The sequence below is a fragment of the Carettochelys insculpta genome, chromosome 3 (genome assembly GCF_033958435.1).
Source record: "Carettochelys insculpta isolate YL-2023 chromosome 3, ASM3395843v1, whole genome shotgun sequence".
Classification (NCBI taxonomy): domain Eukaryota; kingdom Metazoa; phylum Chordata; order Testudines; family Carettochelyidae; genus Carettochelys; species Carettochelys insculpta.
In genome coordinates, this window is record NC_134139.1 from 140,800,555 (window position 1) to 140,822,419 (window position 21,865).

General features: G+C 48.7%; 1 protein-coding gene across 1 annotated transcript; it reads left to right on the forward strand.

The window, feature by feature from the left end:
- The first annotated feature begins 34 nt into the window (after positions 1-34).
- On the forward strand, positions 35-1,906 carry LOC142011441 (BLOC-1-related complex subunit 6-like). Its single transcript, XM_074990895.1, has one exon. The coding sequence runs from the start codon at positions 37-39 to the stop codon at positions 595-597; it is 561 nt and encodes a 186-aa protein (XP_074846996.1). The 5' UTR covers positions 35-36; the 3' UTR covers positions 598-1,906.
- The last annotated feature ends 19,959 nt before the right edge of the window (positions 1,907-21,865 follow it).

Genomic DNA, 21,865 nt, shown 5'->3' on the forward strand with positions numbered 1-21,865 from the left:
CGCGGAGGAGGAAGCGGCTGCGTAGGCGAAGCGGTTATGGCGGAGGGAGGGAGCGCTCTGCCTGCGGAAGCAGACGGGTCCGGGACGCAGGAGCGCGAGGCCGATCGGAGCCTGGAGGCGCGGTGCAGCGGGGGAGCACAGCAGCCCGGGAGCCGCCGAGCCGCCGGCGCGCTTGAGCGGGAGGGGACTGTGCGACAGGAGGGCCGCCTCACCCACTTCGTGGTCAGCAACTTGCAGCAGAAGATCCAGCTGAGTGCGCCCGCGGGCGCCGCCAGCTCCATTCCCCCCGTGGACCCCGCGGCGCTGCGGGAGCTGGGGGCGTTGGCCGCGCAGGTGGGCGCGCAGGTGGACGAGCTGCTGCGCAGCGTGCACTGCGGCCTGCAGGCCTTGACTGCCCTGAGTGTGGGCTGCATCCAGACCTACCGCGACGGCGTGGAGAGCCTGGGCGAGGCCGTGGACACCAGCATCCGCGCAATGTACACGCTGGTGGCGCGGTGCGAGGAGCTGGACCTGGCCATGAAACCCGTGCCCGCCTTGGCCAGGCGCATCCGTGACATGAAGGGCACGCTGGAGCGGCTGGAGGGGCTCTGTAAATAGCGCCTTAGGTGGCCCATAACCCCTCGGGCGGCGCTTCCGAGACCCTGCCACCCGGCCGCGGCCAGGCTGCTCAAACACAACGTGCCTAACCAATGAACTGGTTCCGGCAGGAGGCTGATGGTAGACCTGGACTGATGCCCGGGAAAAGTTTGCCTCTTGCTCTAAGTCATTTCTGCTCATCTGCCTTGAGCTCTGAGGCAGGGGAGAGCTTCTTCAGCTCCTGAAACTTGCACTGCTCTTTTTAGTCAATGTTTTTCTTCTGAAGTACCAATGAATAGTTTCCCCAAACTTAAATAAAGATATTTGCTATTTTTCTTCTGTGGCTTATGCTCAGCAAAGACTGAAGTTGTCAATCTTACTCTCTTTTTCCATAGCTGTTCCTATAGGTACTAGGCTCCCTTCTTCCTTTTGCAGACTTAATACATTCCTCAGCTGTTCTGCAACTAAATTGTTTTGTAAGTCTTTAAAGTGCTACATGACTGCCTTTTTGTTTTGTGAAGACAGATTAATGTTGCTACTTTTCTGTGACTGTTCTTTAACTGTTTCTTCATAGAAACAGTTATATTATAGAATAGAACTCAAAAGGGCTTCTAAGGCTATGTCTACATTATGAGAAATTCAAATTTAATATCAATTTTGTAACACTGGATCCTATAAATTCCAATTTGACTATCCTCACCTACCCATGGGTTCCTTGCAAAGTCAATTTATTGCTGCCACATTTGGTCAGCAAACTGACTTACAGCAGTGCATTGTGGGAACCTATCCCACAGTTCTGTCATCTCATACATTTTGGGTATGCTTACTGGTATTTGACATCATTTTCCCATGTTGCATGGTTCTCATTGCCCTCCTGTGGTAAGCAAGTATCCATTTTTCCTGTTGGAAGAAAGGAGAAATAGGGCATCAATAACTCTGGCAAAGTTAACAGAAATTTCTTTATTCTGTAATTGAATTGTTAATGATTTCATAAAAAATCAGCCAGTGTCTGCTCAACTGGCCAGCCACTGACTGTCCCCCCACTTCCATGATTGCATCTGATCCCTGAAAATAACACGGGGACAAAGAAAAGCTTGAAGGGAGAGTTCATAGTAAAGTTTTTGAAAAAAAGTTGCTGAGGGGAAGGTATTTAGCTTCCCAGTTCATTATACTGCTTCTAGGCAGGGTCTGTATTCTCAAGGGCTTGTCTACACTACCACCCTTCTTCGAAGGAAGGATGGTAATTAGGACGTTGGGAGTTTACTAATGAAGTGCTGTGTTGCATATGCAGCATTTCATTTAGCAGATTTCCCCCTCCCCCCCCCCCCATGGCAACTTTGAAGTTTTAAACTAGCATCTAGCTGCGGCTCACCTGACGGTACTTTGAAGGGCCTCAGGGAGTAATTTTTGTCAGTGATGCCATTCCTGTGGTGAAATAATTGATTTGTAATGGTGAGTGTGAGCAAAAGTAATTACGAATTGTTTTTTACGTTGCTAGTCTGAGCAGTAAGAGGGGAAATCTGTTTGTAATGGGTTCAATCTCTGCAGACGATTTATAGGCCTGTTTTGGGAGAGTTGTTGTAAGGTCTTTGGTTCATACTTCAGTTGTACATTGTACTTCCACTGAATGAAGCAAAGGTCCCGTGGAAAGAGTTTGTGGTGCTGTGATTAGTTCTCAGGATTACAGACTAAAATGTACTGTTCATTGCGTAATGTAAGCAGTTGTTGTAGAACGTAAATATTTTGAGTGTAAGCACAAAAGACCTTATTTTTCTTCTGCACAGTCACAAGTCAGTGCAAGAGGAGTCCTCAGATATAACCCAGTGAAATATTTCTCTGAGTACAAACTGACCAGTGCTGGAAAAGACCAAAGAGATTATCCAGCTATGCTTTCTCCCCTGCTCCTTCCCTAGTGTGCTGGAAGAGGTCCATGCCCAAGCTACTTACATCCCATGTTCAAGGACATCCTACTGGATGCACTAAATGCCATATTTCCCTAGAGGGGGGGAAAAAGTAATCCTGGGCAAGAAGCTATCTTGTGCAGCCACATCCAAGGGTAAAAGAAGATGAGAAAGCTGCTTTAAGACAAAGTATAAAGGGTAGGAAATTGAAATAAATGTAAGTGACAAAAGTATAGCTTGTTTAAAGGAATCAGTGGTCAATAAGAAAGATGACAATAAGGTGACTGTTTTCAAATATACTAAGGGGAAAAAGGAGTCTTCGTTCACGTATAGGACCATTGCTAGATGCAGATGATAAAATTGTAAGTAAGGATGATGAAGAAAGGGAGAAATGTTCCATAGATAATTCTGGTTTGCATTTGGTACAAAGGAGAATGTTTAAAATATTTAATTTTAACATCCTCCCTTGTTATGGCTAGTAAACTTCCTGTTTCACCCACATCATTGTACAGAATGAGTGCAAACAGGTGTGGGTAACTGACACTTCTCAGAGCACTCATCTCTCTCTTTCTGAGAATGGATGATCCCTCAAAGGTAAGTCCTGGATAGTTTGTTGGACTTCATAGGGGAGTCCCGAAACTTGTAACCATGCCCGCCTGTGCGAGACCCTGACCTAGTGACAGCATCTGCTGTGTCCAGTGCCACCTGCAGTGTTGCCCTGGATATGACCTTATTCTCCTCCACTACCGCCTTAAAATCAGGCTTATTCTCCAGTGGAACCAGCTCTGAGCAGCGGGATAAGGAAATGGCTGTGTTCTACACGTACCTGCTAACCAGAGCCTGCTGGTTAACAGTCCTTAATTGTAGGCCTCCCATCAAATAAACCTTTCTATCATACAAGTCCAGGTGTTTCGCCTCTCTGTGTTTTGGGGATGGGCCTTGAAACCCCCTGTCTCTCCTTTATGATTTGCCACATTGACAACAAGGGAATCGGAGGGTGGGTGAATGTGCGCTCGTTGTCCTGGGCAGGAACAAAGTACCAGCACTTGTTTCTTCTGGCCATGGGTAGGGCAGATTCTGGGGTTTGCCACATTGCCTTTGCCGTACTGGCAGTTGTTTTACTAATGGGCGGCCCCAGTGCCGAGAGGATATTTGTCACTGGGTCCATTTTGTCCCTGACTTCCTCTGCTTGTATACCCAGGCCCTGGGCTACCCTATGCAGCAACTGCTGATATGCCCTACCATTCTCCATGACTGGGGTTGCCGGGGACCCAGCCAAGGCCTTGTCTGGGGAGGACAAGGACGATGCACCTGCTGTTTTCATGCCCACCGGGAAGAGAGGTAAGCCTAATTCCCCTGTTTAAGTCCCTGGCACCGGGGCTGCAGTGCTGTGCTTGGTGCCTGGGGTAGAGTGCCCAAGAATAAGGCAGGCTGCATTAGGGGCATGTTGGGCTAACTTTGCACCTGGGACAGCACCGGACCCACGGGTGCCATTACTGATGGTGCTGTAGGTCCTGGTTCCTGCAGGGGCAGTGCCCAGAGTTGGGTTGGTGCTGTCTGTGATAGTGCCAATGTCAGTGCCAAGCCCACCGAAGGGACCTCCGACACCATCAGCCCCTGTGACTGTGCAGTGGAGGTGTCCCCAGTGACGCCAATGGTGGCTTTATCTGTACCTGGGAAGAGCTGGGTGCCCTAGGCGGGCCTGCACCCCTGTGACCCAACATCAGCACTTCACTCCTAGGCCTCTGCTCAGATAGTTCCCTCAGCAACAGAGGGATACCAGTAGGAGACAGGGTTGTGCTAATAGAAGGCACCATTGCCAGCAGACTCGGGGCCAGAATCATCAGAAACCCACACCAGGGCCTAAACAGCAGTTTTGATGGTGGGGTCGAGAGCAACACACCAGTCACTACCCCAGTTCCAGCTTGGCTTTTGTTTTTGTTCCACCTATTCCATCTTCTGCCATGCCTGGTACAACGTAACTTCGGGCTAGTGGGTCCTCCACATGGTAAAAAGGAGATACGCTATCCAATTTTTCCTCATACCCCCTCTTCCCACCCACCTTCCCCATCCCTCTTCAGGGACCTCTCTCACAAGATTCTGCTCAGGCAGGAGATAGTCTCTCCTTCAAAGTGGGGCTATAGAGGAGGTTCCCCATCAGTTTCAGGGACAGGGATTTTATTCCTTTTATTTTTGAATCCCAAAGGCAAAAGCGGGGCTAAGGCCTATTTTGGACCTGCAAAAACTAAACAAATTTGTAAAAAAGATAAAGTTTCATATGATATCCCTAGGCCTAATCATCCTGATGCTGGAATGAGGGGATTGGTTTGCCATCCTTGACTAATAGGATGTGTATTTCCACATAGCAATTTCTCCACCCCACAGGAGGTTCCTTTGTTTTGTGGTGGGAAAGGACCATTATCAGTTCACAGTCCTTCCGTTTGGCCTGTCTTCAGCCCTGAAGGCCTTCACCAAATGCACGGCAGTGGTGGCAGCCTTCCTACACAGGCACAGGGTACACCTCTTTCCATACCTGGACGATTGTCTTGTCAGATGATGTTCACAGCACATTCAGCTGATCTGACAAACGTTCGACACTCTCAGCCTCAAGATAAGTGAGGCAAAGTCTGTGTTGACCCCCACCCAAGTAATGGAGTTCATGGTGGCCCTACTGGAAGTGGGTCAGGCAAGAACCTTCCTGCCGCAAAGCAGGTTTCAGGCCATGGCATCTCTTATCCATGAGTTGATCAAGTTAACCACCACGATGGCCATAGGCTGCCTAAGGTTGTTGGGTCACATAGCAGCATGCATGTTTGTAGTCCAGCATGTCAGGCTGCGAATGCATCCTTTCCAACCGTGGCTTGCCTCAGTGTACTGACCTGTCAGAGACAACATAGACATGTTGGTAAAAGTCCCACCACTGGTGCTGTTAACTCTGCGCTGATGGCTGGACACTCAATCGGTTTGCATGGGAGTGCCCTTCAACCCCCCACAACCCTCCCTTTCTCTAGTCATGGACACCTCAGACTTGGGCCCAAGCACCAGACCCAAGCCCTGTGGAGCAAGAAGGAAGCCTGACTCCACATGAGTGTGTGAGAACTCAGGGCCATCAGGCTCACCGGCAACGTGTTTCAGGACAGTCTAGAAGGTCAGTGCGTAGCTGTGCGAATGACAATACCACAGCAATGTACTATATAAACAAGTAAGGGGGCTCACGCTCCTCTCCCCTGTGTCACAAGGCCCATAGGCTTTGAGAGTTTTACGTTCAACATCAAATTCTCCTGAAAGCGTGTTATCTACTGGGGGCCCACAACTCCCTGGTGGACCATCTCAGCAGATCATTTATGGACCATGAGTGGTCATTACACCTGGATATGCTGTATTTAATTTTCCAGAAGTGGGGGTGTCCCCAAGTAGACTTATTCACCTTCCATCTCAATGAAAAGTGCCAGACATTCTGCTCGTACCAGAATTGGAACCTGGGCTCCTGGACAGATGTGTTCAGCATTCGCTGGTCGGGCCCTCTGCTTTATGTCTTCCCTCCGGTGCCACTCATCCACCAGATCCTGCCCAAAATTCGGTCAGACCGGGAATTGGTCATCCTACTGGCCCCAGCATGGACTCAGCAGCACTGGTACTCGACCCTCTTGGAGCTGTCTGTCTGTAACCCAGCCGCACTCCCATTACGCCTGGACCTGTTGACACAGAAGGAGGGGAAACCGCAGCACTCCAACCTTCAAGCGCTACATCTCACAATGTGGAAGCTCCATGGCTGAAAGCAGTGGAGCTTTCGTGCTCGGAACCTATGACAGACGTGCTGTTGAACAGCAGGAAGCCCTCCACAAGAGCAATGTGTGTAGCCAAATGGAAAAGATTTTCTATCTGGGCAGCTCAAAAGGGGTTATCCCTGGTACAGACTCTGATACTGGGTTTCTGGACTACTTATTGTTCTTGAGTCAGAAAGGGTTATCACTATCCTCTATCAAGATGCACTTAGCAGTTATCTTGGCTTTTCGCCCTGGGTTGGGTCTGTCATCAGTCTTCTCAGACCCTGTGGTGAAAAGGTTTATGAAGGTCCTGGAAAGGGTTAGGCCACAGATGTGACCACCCTCTGCCAGTGTGGGACCTCCATCTGGTATTGTCAAGACTCATGGGGGCCCCTTTCAAACCCCTTGCTTCCTGTTCCCTCCTATTTCTTAGTTACAAAACAGCATTCTTGGTGGCCATTACTTTGGCCAGGAGGGTGTCAGAGCTAAAGGTTCTGACAGTAGACCCACTCTATACAGTTTTCCACAAGGACAAGGTCCGGTTGAGACCCCATCCGGAGTTCTTACCGAAGGTGGTCTACCCCTTTCATATTAACCAGGAAATTTCCCTACCGGTCTTATACTCAAAACCTCATGCCTCCCCTAGGGAGCAGAGTTTACATACTTCAGACGTTCAAAGAGTGCTGGCCTTCTATATGGACAGGACCTAACTGTTTAGGAAGTCCCAGCAGCTGTTTGTGGTGGTGGCAGACAGGATGAAGGGTCTCCCAGTCTCCTCCCAGTGGATCATCTCCTGGATAGTGGCCTGAATTAAGAAATACTAGAAGCTGGCAGGGGTCCCCCACCTTCCCCGATCAGAGCTCACACGACTAGAGTACAGGCTTCCTCAGCAGCATGTTTGGCCTGGGTTCCTATCCAGGACATCTGCAGGGTGGCCACCTTGTCCTCCATACACATGTTTATGGCTCATTATGCGTTGATGCATCATGCTAGAGATGATACTGCCATGGACAGGGTAGTGCTACATTCCATCCAGGGCTCTGACCCTGCTTCCTAGGCATTCACTTGTATTCACCCAACTTGGAATGCACATGAGCAATCACTCGAAGAAGAAAAGGCAGTTACCTGTTCTGTAAGTGGTGTTCTTCGAGATGTGTTGCTCATGTCCATTCCAAAACCCGCCAGCCTTCCCCACTGTCGGAGTAGCCAGCAAGAAGGAACTTGGTGAGGGGGATGCATATATTTGTCACCATGCAGGTGCCACTCTGGGGCACAGCACTGACCCTATGGCTACTGGCTAGGGCCAAAAAACTTCCGGCAACAGGGCATGCACCAGCACACACCCAACTTGACATGGACATGAGCAACACATCTTGAAGAACACCAGTTACAGAACAGGTAACTCTCTTTTCCTGTCCATGGATGGCTCCACCATGAGGCCCTTTCTGGTCATGTCCTATCTGAAATATATGACCATCTTCATGTGTTGGACCTGGGCTTAAATCCATGTAAGTCAGGTTGCTTTGCCATGCTGTTTGTGTAATAAATGAGTCTTAGATATATTATCTTGTTACACTTATCCAGGTTATGGGTAATGCCATGTCATAGTCTACTGGTCTGTTAGGAATAAGTATTAGCAATTTCATCCTTATCTCTGAAAGGCAAGCAGACTAATGACTTTGGGCTGCTCAAATTTGAAATTGGAGTTTTCCTTCTAGATAGTGTAGGTCTATAGCACCTTATTCCATAACATTCAGTACAGTTCTGTAGGTACCCCACATCAGGCTACCATATCCACCAGCCAGTTGAGAATCACTGGACTAAATGATTTATTGGCCCCTTCTGGTTTTAAGCTCTATGAAATAATGTGTGGGAATTGATAGGTATACATTTAAAAAAAGGAAAATATCAGAAACATTCTTTGTTTTATCATTATTTAATAATCCTTCCGATATGTTTTTATTTAAAAATGTTAGGTCTTTTTTTAGTGGTTTTCTCTGCCTATGTCTTGGAATTTTTCATTTCCAAGCTGCTCTTTTTGTATAGTGATTGTAATGAATGATATTGTGTCCCCACACCCCCACCACACAGTTTAAAAAAAAAAAAAAAAAGGAGATAAAATAATTTATCTCCTATGCTGTTTAGTTCTTTGAGCCTGTTGAACAGCACTTTGAAATCTACATTATTTCAGATTTCTTAGTTCATTCCTACCACAAAAATCCTTTTCTAAGCCCTAATTATTGCTCAGCATGATGACTGCAACCTACTCTTATACACTCAATTTAACCTTCCTTCAATCTACCCAAATTACTGCCAAGATGGTGGTCATCTTTGCTCGCTATTCAAGCTTATATCCACCTCTTCTTCTAGTGCCTCTGTTAGCTTCCCCTCAGCTTCTGCCCCATCATCAAGCTCTGTTTGCTTTTGTCTCCAAGTCCTTGTCCAGTTCAGGGTCTGCCTCTCTGATCTTGTCTTTGACATCACCTCTCCCACCCTGATCATGGTCCCTTCACCCTGATTAAGCCACACCACTGATGTATATTGTTGGGGAATTAACTGAAAATTTAAAAGTTCTGTGCATAATATTTTAAAATTTTGCAAATTTTATTTGTCAAAATAGTACTAGATAATCATGTCAATTTTGATCATTTTGTTAGTTTATTTCAAAATACCTGTCAGCATATAGGTCTGTAATAATACACAGACTGTCCAAAATATCCCCAGGAGTAAGAGTTAAAAGAAATCCTTATGACAACCCAGCTCCTGCTTCTCTACTGGTTTCCCCACCCCCAGACGCTCATACCTCTCCTCATAGAAGTCAGCTCAGGGATACCTCTAGTCCAGATTCACCTACTTCTTCTGCCCAGCGTCCAGCCAGACCCTGACACTTGCACCCCCTACTCTCCTAGAGGCCAGGGACCCAGAGAGAGAGACAGTCTTCTCACGGTCTTTGTCCTTTAATCCTGTGGCACCTTATAGACTAACAGATATTTTGGAGCATAAGCTTTTGTGGGCAAAGACCTGCTTCATCAGGTGCATCTTGAAGAAGCCACAGGACTTCTTGTTGTTCTTGAAGATACAGACTGACATGGCTACCTTTCTGATAATTTCTTCCTTTAGGGCATTCTGTGAACTGAAGCTGCTGAGAACCTTCCAGTTCCCTCCTCGCCTCTGCCCAGCCTTAGCCTCTGTTTGTGAGGTTGGCTCTCCTGGGTCCAGCAGCCCCAAGTTGTGGTTTGCATCTCTCCAGCTCATTTCTGTTGAGGGGGGTGGGAAAAGGGAAATTCTGCACTCTCATTAATTTCTGCGTTGTGCAGTGGTGCAGAACGCCCCTGACGATGTGCCGACCTACTCTGGGTCCCGTGGCTGCACATGGGGTGTGATACAGCGGGGGGAGTCGGGTGGCCCAGGACCAACCACCCCACCTTTATAGCAGCCTGATATAGTGTAGCAGCAATATGTGATTCAGTGTGTTCACTTTAAAACCTAGGTTTCCACAGTATTATGAGTACCAGGAACAATAACACTCCGATTGTGAACACCACAATGCCCTGTGGCTGTTCTAAGTCCCAATAATTCTCTATACAGACCCAGCTAGACCAGCTACTGGTATTTACCAATAGTGATTTATTCATTTATTCGTAACTACAATTACTTAACACTTGTTATATATATATATATATATATAGATAGTTATTTATTTGGCATAAGCTAAATACCAGGTTACATATAACTATATATAATTACATGTGACTTACCAATAACATCCAATGCTCCCACATCTCACCAATAACTACGTTACAGCGGCCCTTCAAGTCAGAGATACGGCTTGGTTGGGACCTTTCGTGGTGGTGACGTCCGGGTGATCACGCCGGGGTCTGCTGTCTGGACTGGAAGTTGCTAGCCTCCGCCTTGTGTCCAGGAGCCCACCCCCTTATTCCTGTTAAATCACCTTTTATACTGTTTCTTACTTGGGGGTTCGATACCTGGCCAATTAAAGCGTTTGTTACCTAATTTGGGCTTTCTATCCTCCCGGCCTGTTAGAACATGTTACAAGATTTCCTCTGTCCTTGGTCTTTTTCTGAACCTCCCCTGGGACCCTCTGATGTTGTACAACCAAGATGTTCTCTTTGGGGGGGCTTCCAGCTACTAGCCCCAGCTGTTCTCTTTGGGGGCTTACTATCTGCTTGTCAGGATGTTCTCTTTGGGGACTCTCCAACTACTTGTCAACTTTCTGATTTCTTTCTCCTGGCCTGACTTCAGACCTTCCCGCCGCTGTATGATAGCGTTCCAAGATGGAGTGTATGGTCATTCTGCCTTGCGAGTGAGGCCCGGCCACCAGGTGCTCGTGCTCCCACAGCCCCGACGACTCCCAAAGTCCAAGCAGCACAGAGATATAGTTTTGTCTTGTTTTGGGAAGAAGGGGATGAAAATCCCGAAGTTGATGTTGGTGGGAGGAGCTCAAGCGATACAGTTACAGAGGATTACAAAGCAAACACTATCACCTTGTAATATAAGGTACACCTGTTATAAGTGAAATTAGTACAGGCAGCGTCCTAGAAGGATTTCAGAAAGTCTAAATACTGTATACATTGTTATAAACTTTCAACTATGTATTGGCCAGCATTCAGCTGAGATCTGGAGGCTTTAGCGTAAACTGAGATGGTCTGCCAGCATCGCATCAACTACCTGACCATGATGATGATGGCGACTGTGAAATGTTCAGGCTTATTAGAGAGTCAACAAAAACAGAATACGGGGTGGGGGGTCCTCGTTATAAGTCACTTCGCTATAAATCGTTTCACATATACATCATTAATTCAGGAAAGCAGATTTATTATAAGCCACACTGATCCGCACTTGTGTCATTTAGGGGTAGAGGGACCAAAAGCCAGGAATATAACTGAGCTTTGTGGTAACCATGTGGCAAGTGCTGTAGCGCAGGGACCCTGGAAGTGAGCACTGAAGTAATGGGGGTCCAGTGGGGAACTGTCGGGAGCTGGGAGGAGTTATGGGGAATCTGGTGGGGAGTTGCAGAGAACTTGGGGGAGCTGGGGGGGGGAGCTTGTGGGGGATTGGTGGGGAGCCGAGAAGCTGGAGGGGAGCCTAAAGGGAGCTGGCTGGGAGGTGGTGGGGAGCTGTCTTATTTTCTATTTATTTATTGTTTTTTTGTGAGTTATAGGTACATTATGTGCACCACACATGAGTGAACTCTATGTGTTGGGATTGTATCTCAAGCTAATTACATTATTCTTTATGGATATTAATTCCCATTTATAAGTTGTTTCACTATAAGTTTCATTATTTAGGACTGTAACCTGTAATTATAATAAGATTCCCCTATGTTCAAAATTAATGAGGGATTTCACCTCACCTCATGTTGTCTGGGAACACATCACCTCAGGATGGGATGTTCTAAGCCGTGTTAAAGCTCTGAGTGCTATGATAAATTAAAACCTTTTAGAAAGAGACAAGAAAATTAATCTGCAGCTTCCTAGATTTTCTCCTGAGAAATATATTCATGAGCACCACTTCTGATGCCTCATGTGATGCAATAGCCGTGCAATAGGAATGCCTCCCAAGGAGAAAACTCAGTGCTGTTGTCCTGTGTGCAGTGCTCTCTGGATTTGTAAATGGAAAATTGTTTGTTATTTTAGAAATCATGAGAAGAGAAAAAGTTTGATACAAGACCGATGACATAAAGCTCAGTTCTGCCCGGTAGGTACATATAGCTCTACGTGATTTTGTTGGAAGCTATATGGCTGTATTTATTAATTGTAATCAATATGGAGCGGGATGTGAAAGGGCTGGCCTCCCTCTCCCTGGATTCCTCTCTGCAAACACTCCTCACGCACACCTTCGAAGGGTGACCAGATTGCAAGTGTCAAAAATTAGGACATTTTTGTTTTGTTGTGTTTTGTTTTTGTTTTTCTTTTGAGGGGTGGAAGGATAGTTGCATATCTATATGTTGACCATGGGCAAGATCATGGCTGTGTTACAGCTCAAATCATTTTAGAGGCTTTGACGCAACCTAGTTTTATTCTGTAGTTAAATTTCAACTCTTTTGCCAAGCCATTCTAAAGCCTTGGATAGCCCAAAGTCTCAGCAGTGCACTTGACCCTAGGCAGTGAGCTAGATGGGCTTGTGCTGCTTGTGTCCCACCAAAGTTTGCACTTACATTTTCAGAGTTTTTTCATCCATAGGATGGGCCAGGGTAACTGCCCGAGGCCCCGGACTTCAGGGGGTGGCAGGGTCCAGGGCAGCCCAGGGGCTTAGCAGGGGAGGGGCCTGGTGCCAGCAGCAGTGAATAACCTGTTCCCAGCCTGCCCCACTCTGTTCCACTAGCTCGTGGTGTTGCTTGTGGGAGGGAGTACAAGCTGGCAAGAAATGGGGAGAGGGCTTCAGGAAAGGGGTGGAGAGGGCAGGGGTGGGAAAAGGTGGGGTGGGGATGGAGTAAGCTGGGGACAGGTAGCTCATAGCAGGGGCCTTAACACCCTGCATCCCCTGAAGCATGGTGCAGTTGCCCCAGTCTGTCCTATGGGTCCATTCTGGGCACCACCAAAAACTATAAAAATCTAGCATCCATGATCTTGACATCTGGTCAGCCCCATTCACCATGAGGAGTTTTATTTGCAATATACTACACCACTCCTTGGCTTCCCAGGTAGGGCTTTTTCACTTTGTCCATAGGCATGAAGGAAGCAGGCTCACCTCCTTGAGAGCCTGAGACTCTCTGGCCCTTCCTTCCTCTTTGTCTCTTTTAAGCGTCTGCTGAAGAGCTGAAACACCTGGTACTTGGTTAGTGACTTAGTGCTTAATCGATTATCTCATCCATTTGGGCCACGTGGGAACACTTACACACAGCGGTGACTCAGCTTTAGCTTACACAAGCTCCGTCACAGTGGACAAAGAGAACATGGCTGCCAAAGGAATGTTCGTAAGCAGCTGGAACAACAAGAAGTCTTGTGGCACCTTACAGACTAACAGATGTTTTGGAGCATAAGCTTTCGTGGGCAAAGACCTGCTTCATCAGATGCATGAGTGGGGGGGGGGTGGTTTCAGAGGGGTATTTAAAGAGTAGGGTCCCAGTAAGAGGGAGGGCCAGAGATGACAAGGTCTATTCAGCAAGGTGGACATGGCCCAGTATCAACAGCACTTATCAAAAGAGGAAAAACAAGTCAGATCAGACAGGGGGATGTGAGCCTTTGTCAGAGTCTAATGGGGAGATATTAGCACCCAGAGCAGAGAAACTGCCTTTGTAAGATGCGAGCCACTCCCAGTCTCTGTTTAATCCATGGTTAATGGAGTCAAATTTGCAAATAAATTGCAGCTCAGAGATTTCTCTCTCCATTTGATTTTTGAAATTTTTTTGTTTCAGAACTGTCACCCTTAAATCTGCCACTGAGTGTCCAGGGAGATTGAAGTGTTCTCCCCCAGGCTTCTGTACATTACCATGCCTGATGTCTGATTTATGTCCATTTACTCTTTTAGGGAGAGACTGTCCAGTTTGGCCAGCGTAAATGGCAGTGGGGCATTGCTGACACATGATGGCATGTATTATATTAGTAGATGTGCAGGTAAAGAAGCCCCTGAAGGCGTAGTTGGTGTTAGGTCCTGTGATGATGTCACTATTGTAGATATGTGAGTAGAGTTGGCAGCGAGGACTGTTGCAGGGGCTGGTTCCAGGCCTAGAGTCAGTGGTTTGTGATTTGTAGTGGCTGGTGAGGATTTGTTTAAGGTTGGCAGGCTGTCTATAGGTGAGGACAGGCCTGCCTCCCAAGGTCTGTGAGAGTGAAAGATCATTGTTCAGGATGGGTTGCAGATCACTGATGATGCGCTGGAGAGGCCTTAGGATGGGGCTGTATGTGATGGTCAGTGGTGTTCTCTTGTTTTCCTTGCGAGGCCTGTCTTGTAGCAGGTGGCTTCTGGGTACCCGTCTGGCTCTATCATAAGCAGCTGGTGACTCTGCCATTGTTAGGGGATAGTCCCCAGTGCCCCACTCCCCTGCTTTCACCCAAGGCCTTGCTGTTTTTCATCTGCCACCCAGTATGGCCCTTTCCCTGCAGAAGCTCAGAGCACCCCTCACCTTGGCCACTGCCCTCAGTGCTGTGTGGCCGGGGGGCTGGGGAGAGGCCCAGCCCTGATGTTCTGGGCAATGCATCCAGCCTTAGTGCTCCAGGCAGCTCTCCTGGCTGTGCTGTTCCAGGGTGGGCAGATGGCATAGTCAGCCTGTGTGCTAGAAAGCAGTGCTCCCAGCTCTGGCACTGGGGTGGATAAGTGGTGTGGCCAGCCCTGGTGCTCTGGATGATGTGCCACAGCACCAGTCATCCTGACTCTTATGGCAGGCAAGCCAACCAGTCTGGCCCAGCCAAGGCTGAACACTGAGAACCACAGGAGGGGACTTCCCTTTGGAGCAGAGGGAAGGCAGAGCCTACAACTGCCTGTGATACCTACAGCCCATGGGAACATTTTAAAACTGAAGAATGTTGCATTTGATAACACAGATCAGGATAGTGTTCTACCATATCTCATTTGCCTTTGATAGGGCCAACTGATGAGTCACCTTTCCCAGAACCACTCCTCCAACCCAAGTTGCATATATTCACTGTTGTATGTTGCAACATGAAAGTGCAGGGTTGTACATAAAAGGCTGTAAGGGAAATTACTTTCAGATAGTAGTTGAGCTTCTGAACCATGATACCTCTGTATCATTAAGGGCCCATATACTCCATGGCTACAGTTACACTAGAAGCTTATCTGTCAACAGACGTTTCTGTTGAAAGACATTTTCTGACGAAACATCTGCCAACAGAGTGCAGCCATACACTAATGTGGCTTGAAAGAGTGGTCTGCTCTGTCGACAGAGTGGCCAGAGTGTCTGCTGTGCTCTCGACAGAATGGCAGACTGGAAGCTCAGCAAACCAAAGGTCCCCAGAGTATCTGGATAGCTTTTTTGTCCACAGCATCTGTCTGCAAAGGCACTCTTTCTCATCTGGCAGAGGCAGAAGGTTGTTGGAGAAAGTGCCGACTTTTGTAGATATACTGTCAAGAACACACATTTTGTGTATGGACGATCCTCCAGTTTTGTTGACAAAACTGGGGTTTTCTAGTGTAGCCATAGCCCATGTCAGGAGACCTGGCTAATTGCCTGCCTCTAGTGTAGATAGATGGAACCTCAACCTGTGATTGAACACTGCTAGAACTTTGGGCTATCCAAGGCTTTAGAATGGCTTGATAATAAATTTAAGATTTAATTTACACTACAGAATTAAACTAGGTTGCAAAAAAGATCCTAAAAGGATTTGAGCTGTAACACAGCCATGTTCTAAAACATACAGGAGCATAACAAGTTATGGATATGTTGCAAAAGTGGTAACTATACAACATACAGACTTGGTGAATTCTGTTTTGATCATGTTCAGAATTACACTAAAAGAGCCTTTAAATTTATCCAGCATGACAAAAACTTGGGTTTTATGAGACTTTGTAGGGAAAAAAAAGTTACTTACCTTATTTGTATTTTCTTATACAACTACTATTCAAATGGGAAAAAATCATGATTAACCATTGCGGCAAGGTTCGGGGGGCAGCTGTGGTAGTCCGTTTCAGCAAAAATAAGGAGTCCTATGGCACTTCAAAGACTAACACATTTATTTGGGTATAAGCTTTCAGGGGCTGGAACCCACTGCTTATGACTAGATAAAGTTGTTAGTGCCACAGGACTCCTCATTTTTTTATGACTAACCATATGGACCATAACAAAAATGTAATATGTAATTAAGCATTTTAGTACCTGTCCACAAACATTCTAAACATTTTCAATCCAAACAAAAAACGGGCTCTTCAAGTTGGTGAAATATATTTTCATTGTGGTATATTTATCTACACAAAGGTACTACATTTGAACCTTAAATTGAGCAAGATATCTGAGTAGGTTACTAAACAAGGTAAAAGCCATGGAGTATATTTCCTGTGTGTGTTAATATAAACCAGAAGTGAAACTGCATAACTGTGTGACTACTGGTGTTTACGTAGCACTCTGGAAATTCTCGGTTGCAACATTCATTTTTCAGCAGATGAAGGTTTGCGGTTGTGAAACAAAGCATACACTATTTTTGCAACCTAAGTTTTATAACCTAAAGTTTTAAGGCTGGCATAAAGAGACTCATTGAAATAATAAAGTTTGTTAGGCTGTGTTGCCAGCTTTTGTCGTCAGAAGAGACAAAACATGAACTGGGATAAAACTCAGTTTGTTTCTACACGTTTGTAAGTGAAACTACGTAACTTGAACATGCGGCTGGCACCAATTTGCATGACACTTTGGAAATTCCCAAAGTAGGACACAAACCTTTTAGGGGCTGGACATAGTCAGGAAATCTAGTCATACCATAATGCAATAGGCGTTTACTGGAATGACTAGTCACTTACAGATGCCTAGATTGCATTTCTTTAGTTATTAACTCTTTGTTCTGTGTGAAGAGCCCTCAGTCCAAACAAACATTGAAAGTCTGATTATAATCTCTTTACTCCACTTCTTCTGGGATTTTTTTCTGTCGCATCCCTTTTCTTTCTGTATTCGTCCTGGCTGAGGAGCACCACAACCCAACTTTTGTTTTATTCCTATCAGAGCTGCTTGTACATTGTGATACTTTTCAAAGAATTGTTCTATTTGTATTTTGCAATGTCTCTGAGGAAAATACGTCAGTAAAAGGAGATGTGCTTTGTAACTACATGATGCAGAAAAGCCTTTGTACCAGTCATCTAAAGTAGCAGCTTTATTTTTTAAAATAGTTCAACTTTGGCCCAACCTATGCACTGTCTCTTGAAAGAAGAATTCTTGTTGTGAAATATCTGCAGGTCTGGGAACATACCAGGCAATCACTGCAGGGATGGCTTTATCTAGGGCAGGAGAAGGCTAGGGAACTTGCAAATGGAGGCAGTAAATGGATTTACAGCTACCTAGTAAAGCTACTAGGAGTCTAGTCCTCCTAGGCATGCCTCAGGTTGTCAGGCTACATCTACATGACAGCCCAGATTGAGGCTCTGAGGTTGACACACAAGTTTCTCTATATCAGTTTAAATTCAATGTTTAGGTTGTCTGGGGGGGAAAAAAAACCCTCTCCTGTGCAGCTAAATTATCAGCTACACTCTCAGTTAAAATAAGATCGAGCACCAGTTCAGCTGCATCATCTGGTAGAAACTGATGTTTTTCTAGCATAAGCAAGAATGGCACGTTTGTGTGGGTCGTGTCGCCGGAACAGGTGATTCATCTTCTCTTTCTACCCCTTGTCTGAAGGTACACTTTTCCTCTCTGATATGGTAATATACTTTTTATCAATTTCAAAGCACTATTTCCAAAATGAAATATAATAAAACAGTACTGGGACTCCTAATTTAAGCCAGCGTGCCCTAGAATATATTTTTTTATTCATTTTCATCAATCTTCCACTGAGATTCCTTCTTTCCCTGTTCCACTGTTTATTTGAATACTAATCTGCATGTCCCAAAATATTGTGTTTCCATTGTTTGTGTGATCTTTTTATATTAGCTGTGAATGCTCATTAGCCCACTTTTCTTGTTCCTTTTTAAAGAAATACACGTAGGACACTATTCAAAGCCTACTGAAATCAACTTTTGACCACTTTTTTGACCATAGCATCCCTGAAACAAAGTTAAATATTGCAAAGTAAACTTTACAGATTCAGATTATGCAGAACAATAAAATTTTAAATTTACTTTAATGGATACAATTTGGAAAGGGTAGAAAAGTCTCCACAGACCCAGACGCAACCAGGAAATACTGTCAGCCAAGGCACAAAAATTAGATAACCATCACATTTAAGGAAAATAAATGCATGCTTCAAGTCAGGCCTCCTACCCCACAATCCCACACAATTTCAACAGTCCCCCACTTCTGATTGCCCCTCTGAGAGGTCCCTAGGGCAGATCGTAGTGCTGTATCTTCAATAAGATACTATCTAAGGTGCTCGTGCGTGTCTGTGTGGCAGGGAGCTGGGAAAGTGCTACAGCCTATCAGGCCCTTCAGTCCAGCTCCCGAGCTCCTGCCACTGGGGAGTAGGGTTGGGGCAGCATTGCTGGAAAGAGTCAGCTAAACTCCAGGGCCGGGCATGAGCAGAGATGGCTCACTGCTGGCCCATCCCCTTCTGCCTCCCTGTCCCCACAGCCTCAACTCCCCCAGCATATGGGTGTTACAGTCACCAACCAACCAGCGCTGATGTTCCATGTGTTGGGGCTGCAGCTCTGTCCAGGCGCTGCAGGTGCAGAACTCCCAGCTCCAGTACTCTGGGTGGTGCAGTCAATGGGCAGGGAGCAAGGGGAATTGGCTAGGGGGCCAGGGGTTCTGCCGGGGGCTTGTCAAGGGGCAGAGAGGGTTGGTTAGGAGGCAGGGGGTGGTCAGGGGTGTGGAGCAGGGGGTTTGGTGGGGGTCTTCCAGGGATAGACTATCTTCCTAAATGTGTGTGCAGTGTCTAGCTCATTTTGGGTGACAGAGAAATATACCACAACAACAGAATTATGTCCCCCCAACTATTAATACCGTGTCTCCCAAAGCTGATCCTTACAAATGCCCATGGTACACAGACAGCCTTGGACAGGTGAAGCAGAAAGACAGTGTGGCTGCACCTACACTACAGCTGCCTTTTGAAAGGACGGTTTTCGAAACTGAAGATCAAAAGGCAGCCTTTCGAAACGGAGCATCCACACAGGCCAATGGGGACCGAAGGTTCGACCCACCATACTTTCCAAAGAGAGTGTCCACATGTCCCAGGCGCTGTTGCAAAAGTGCAGGGGCAGGAAGCGTCACAGGCAGGGTCACGTGGCAGATGAGCCCTTCCGGCGCTGCTGCCTGCCGTCCCTTTAAAGGTCCCCCCACCCCAAGCCTCGGCCTGCACACGCTGAGGGTCAGCTACCTGTTCCCAGGCACGCAGACTGACAGAGAGTAGAGGAGGCAGCCTGCGCCCCCATGGACCCCGAGCAGCCTCTCCTCCCCTTTGAGGCTGTGGCCGGCATGGTGTCCCCGGTCCTGGCTGCCATGCACCAGCGGCTCTGGGTGGCCATCCTACTAGCCATCCTCCTGGAGGCCATCCTCAGGGCACGACATCCTCACCTGGTCCCCTGGCTCACCCACTGCTTGTGGGGCTTCCCCACCAGCAGCGACTGGTGGGACCGGCTGGTGCTGGAGGACTGGGGCAATGACTGGTGGCTTCAGAACTTCAGGATGACCAAAGGGACATTCCTGGAGCTGTCCCACTGGCTTGCTCCAGCCCTCCAGCACCATGACACCCCTCTGAGGCCAGCACTACCCTCCAGAAAAGGGTGGCCATCGCCCTCTGGAAACTGGCCACCCCAGACAGTCACCAATCCATTGGCCACCAATTTGGGGTGGGCAGGGCCACTGTAGGGGCTGTGCTCAACGAGGTAAGCCATGCCTGTGTCATACTCCCCCTGCATGCAAGGGCCAGGGGCCACTCCAGCAAGGGGCACCATCAGGGACTGGGGGGACAGCCCCCCACTGGGGACAGGATGGGGCAGGGACAGAGGCCCCAGGGAGGCCTGCCCTGAAGGGGCCAGGGGCAGGGGCAGGGCCAGGGATGGGGATGGGCAGGCACACTGCACCCTGCCCCACACTCATGAGTGCCTCCCCCCACCCCACACCTTGCAAGTTGTCTGGGCCATCAACAGTGGCATCAGCTGCGGCAGCTGATCCGTGTTTGGGACCTGGATGATGTTATCTGAGGAATCGAGGGGCTGGGCTTCCCAAACTGCTTTGGGGCCCTGGATGACATGCAAGTCGCCATCTGGGCCCTGGAGCACAGTGACAGGGCTTACACAAACCGCAAGGGCTACCAGTTGGTGGTCCTGTAGGCGCTCGTCAACACCTACGGTCATTTCCCGGACATCTGAATGGGCTGGTCCAGCTGTGCCCACAATGCCAGGGTGTTCCAGAACTTGGGGCTGGGCTGACGCATGGCCGAGGGGACCTTCATCCCCCGTTGGGGATACCACGATGCCACCCTGCATCGTGACAGACGCAGCCTACCCCCTGGAGGCCTGGCTGACGACGTTGTACACAGGACACATGCAGCTTAGCCGGACGTTTTTAACGAGCAGCTGAACCGGGCCCGCAATACAGTTGAGCGGGCGTTCGGCTGCTTGAAGGAGCACTTCCGATGCCTCCTCACCAGGTGGGCCGCCTCAGCGTCCTGGCAGTGGTCGGGGCCTGCTGCACCCTGCACGACTTGGTGGAGGCAAAGCATGAGCCATTCGTGCAGGGGTGGGCTGTCAAGGCAGGGTGTGGGTACGAGCAGCTCCTGGGCTGCCAGGCCCAGCAGAATGGGGTGTGGGTACAGGAGACCCCGCAGCAGGCCTTCGAGCAGGGACTGCAGTAACCCCCCGCATGCACACCCCACCCCCACACAGGCACAGGGGACTCGGGTTAAACAACACAATAAACTCTAATTTCGCCTGACAGAGGTCTGTGTCTGTGCCAACTGCAGGGAACTATATATGGGTGGTGGTGGGGAAACTGCAAATGTGGGGGCTGGGGGGAACTATATTTGGGGGGAAACTGAAAACAGGGGGGCTGAGGGGAACTATATACAGGAGTGTTGCAGCCCCAGGAGGATGCACTCTGAGTCCCGGGAGGGCCGAGGTTTGGGGCAGGGAGCTCTACCTGTTGATGGGGGTCGATGGCCAGGATCCCAATTGCTTGTGCCCGCCCCTTCTCCCCTGTGTCTGGGGGCCCCGTCACGACTGAGTTGGGGCTGGCAGCACAGGGAAGTAGGGATGCAGCTGGGGTGGGGTCCCTGCAGACTCCACGGGGTCAACACAGGGGAGTGGGGGGCATGGGGTGTGGCTTCCTTCTGGCCAGCAACATATGGGCCAGCTGTATATGGCCAGCCCGGGGCAGGTGGGTCAGGCTCATGGGAGAGGTTCACTGCGGGGGGTGGGTGGGAGGCGGGACAGAGGATAGAGGGAGGTTGGAGGCGGGGAGGCTGACCGGGGACTGAGGGGGGGAGGTCAGAGTGGGAGAGGCGGTGGGGTGATGGGGGGATGGAGGATGCTGGGGTGGGGACTGGAGGGGCGGGTGCAGGAGTGGCTTGGGAGGGGGTGGCAGCCGGGGCCAGGCGGCCCATCACAGCTTGGGTCAGGGCGTCCAGATTCAGTGCAACCTGGTCACAGGCCTGCGGCTCCATGGTGAGCCACACCCGCAGCATGCCGGTGAGGTCCCACAGGGCTCTGGTGTGTGCAGCATCCCCCGCCTCCTCCTGCCCACCCTGGTGGCACTGGTGGATGGCCTGACAGCTGTCCCGTGCAGTCCCTACTTGGGGTCTGGGCCGCTCCCCTTCCCCCTCCCCCTTGGTGGTCGGGCTGGTCTGGCTGATGGCTGCAGGAGCTGTGGAGACAGAAGGGGAGAGAGGAATGGACCATTAGTTCCAGAAGCAGGACCCCATGTACACGACCACCTCCTCTCATCTTGGGGGCCCTGCAGTGCCCATGTCCTGGGGTTCCCTGCACAGGTGGCAAAGGCACAGGCTCACCCTACTCCCCCCACTGCTCCCCACAATCCCTCTACAGCCAGCCGGCCTGTGGTGCTGTCCC

Coding starts and splice junctions, on each gene's coding strand:
- LOC142011441 (XM_074990895.1), top strand. CDS start 37: ATGGCGGAGGGAGGGAGCGCTCTGCCTGCGGAAGCAGACGGGTCCGGG.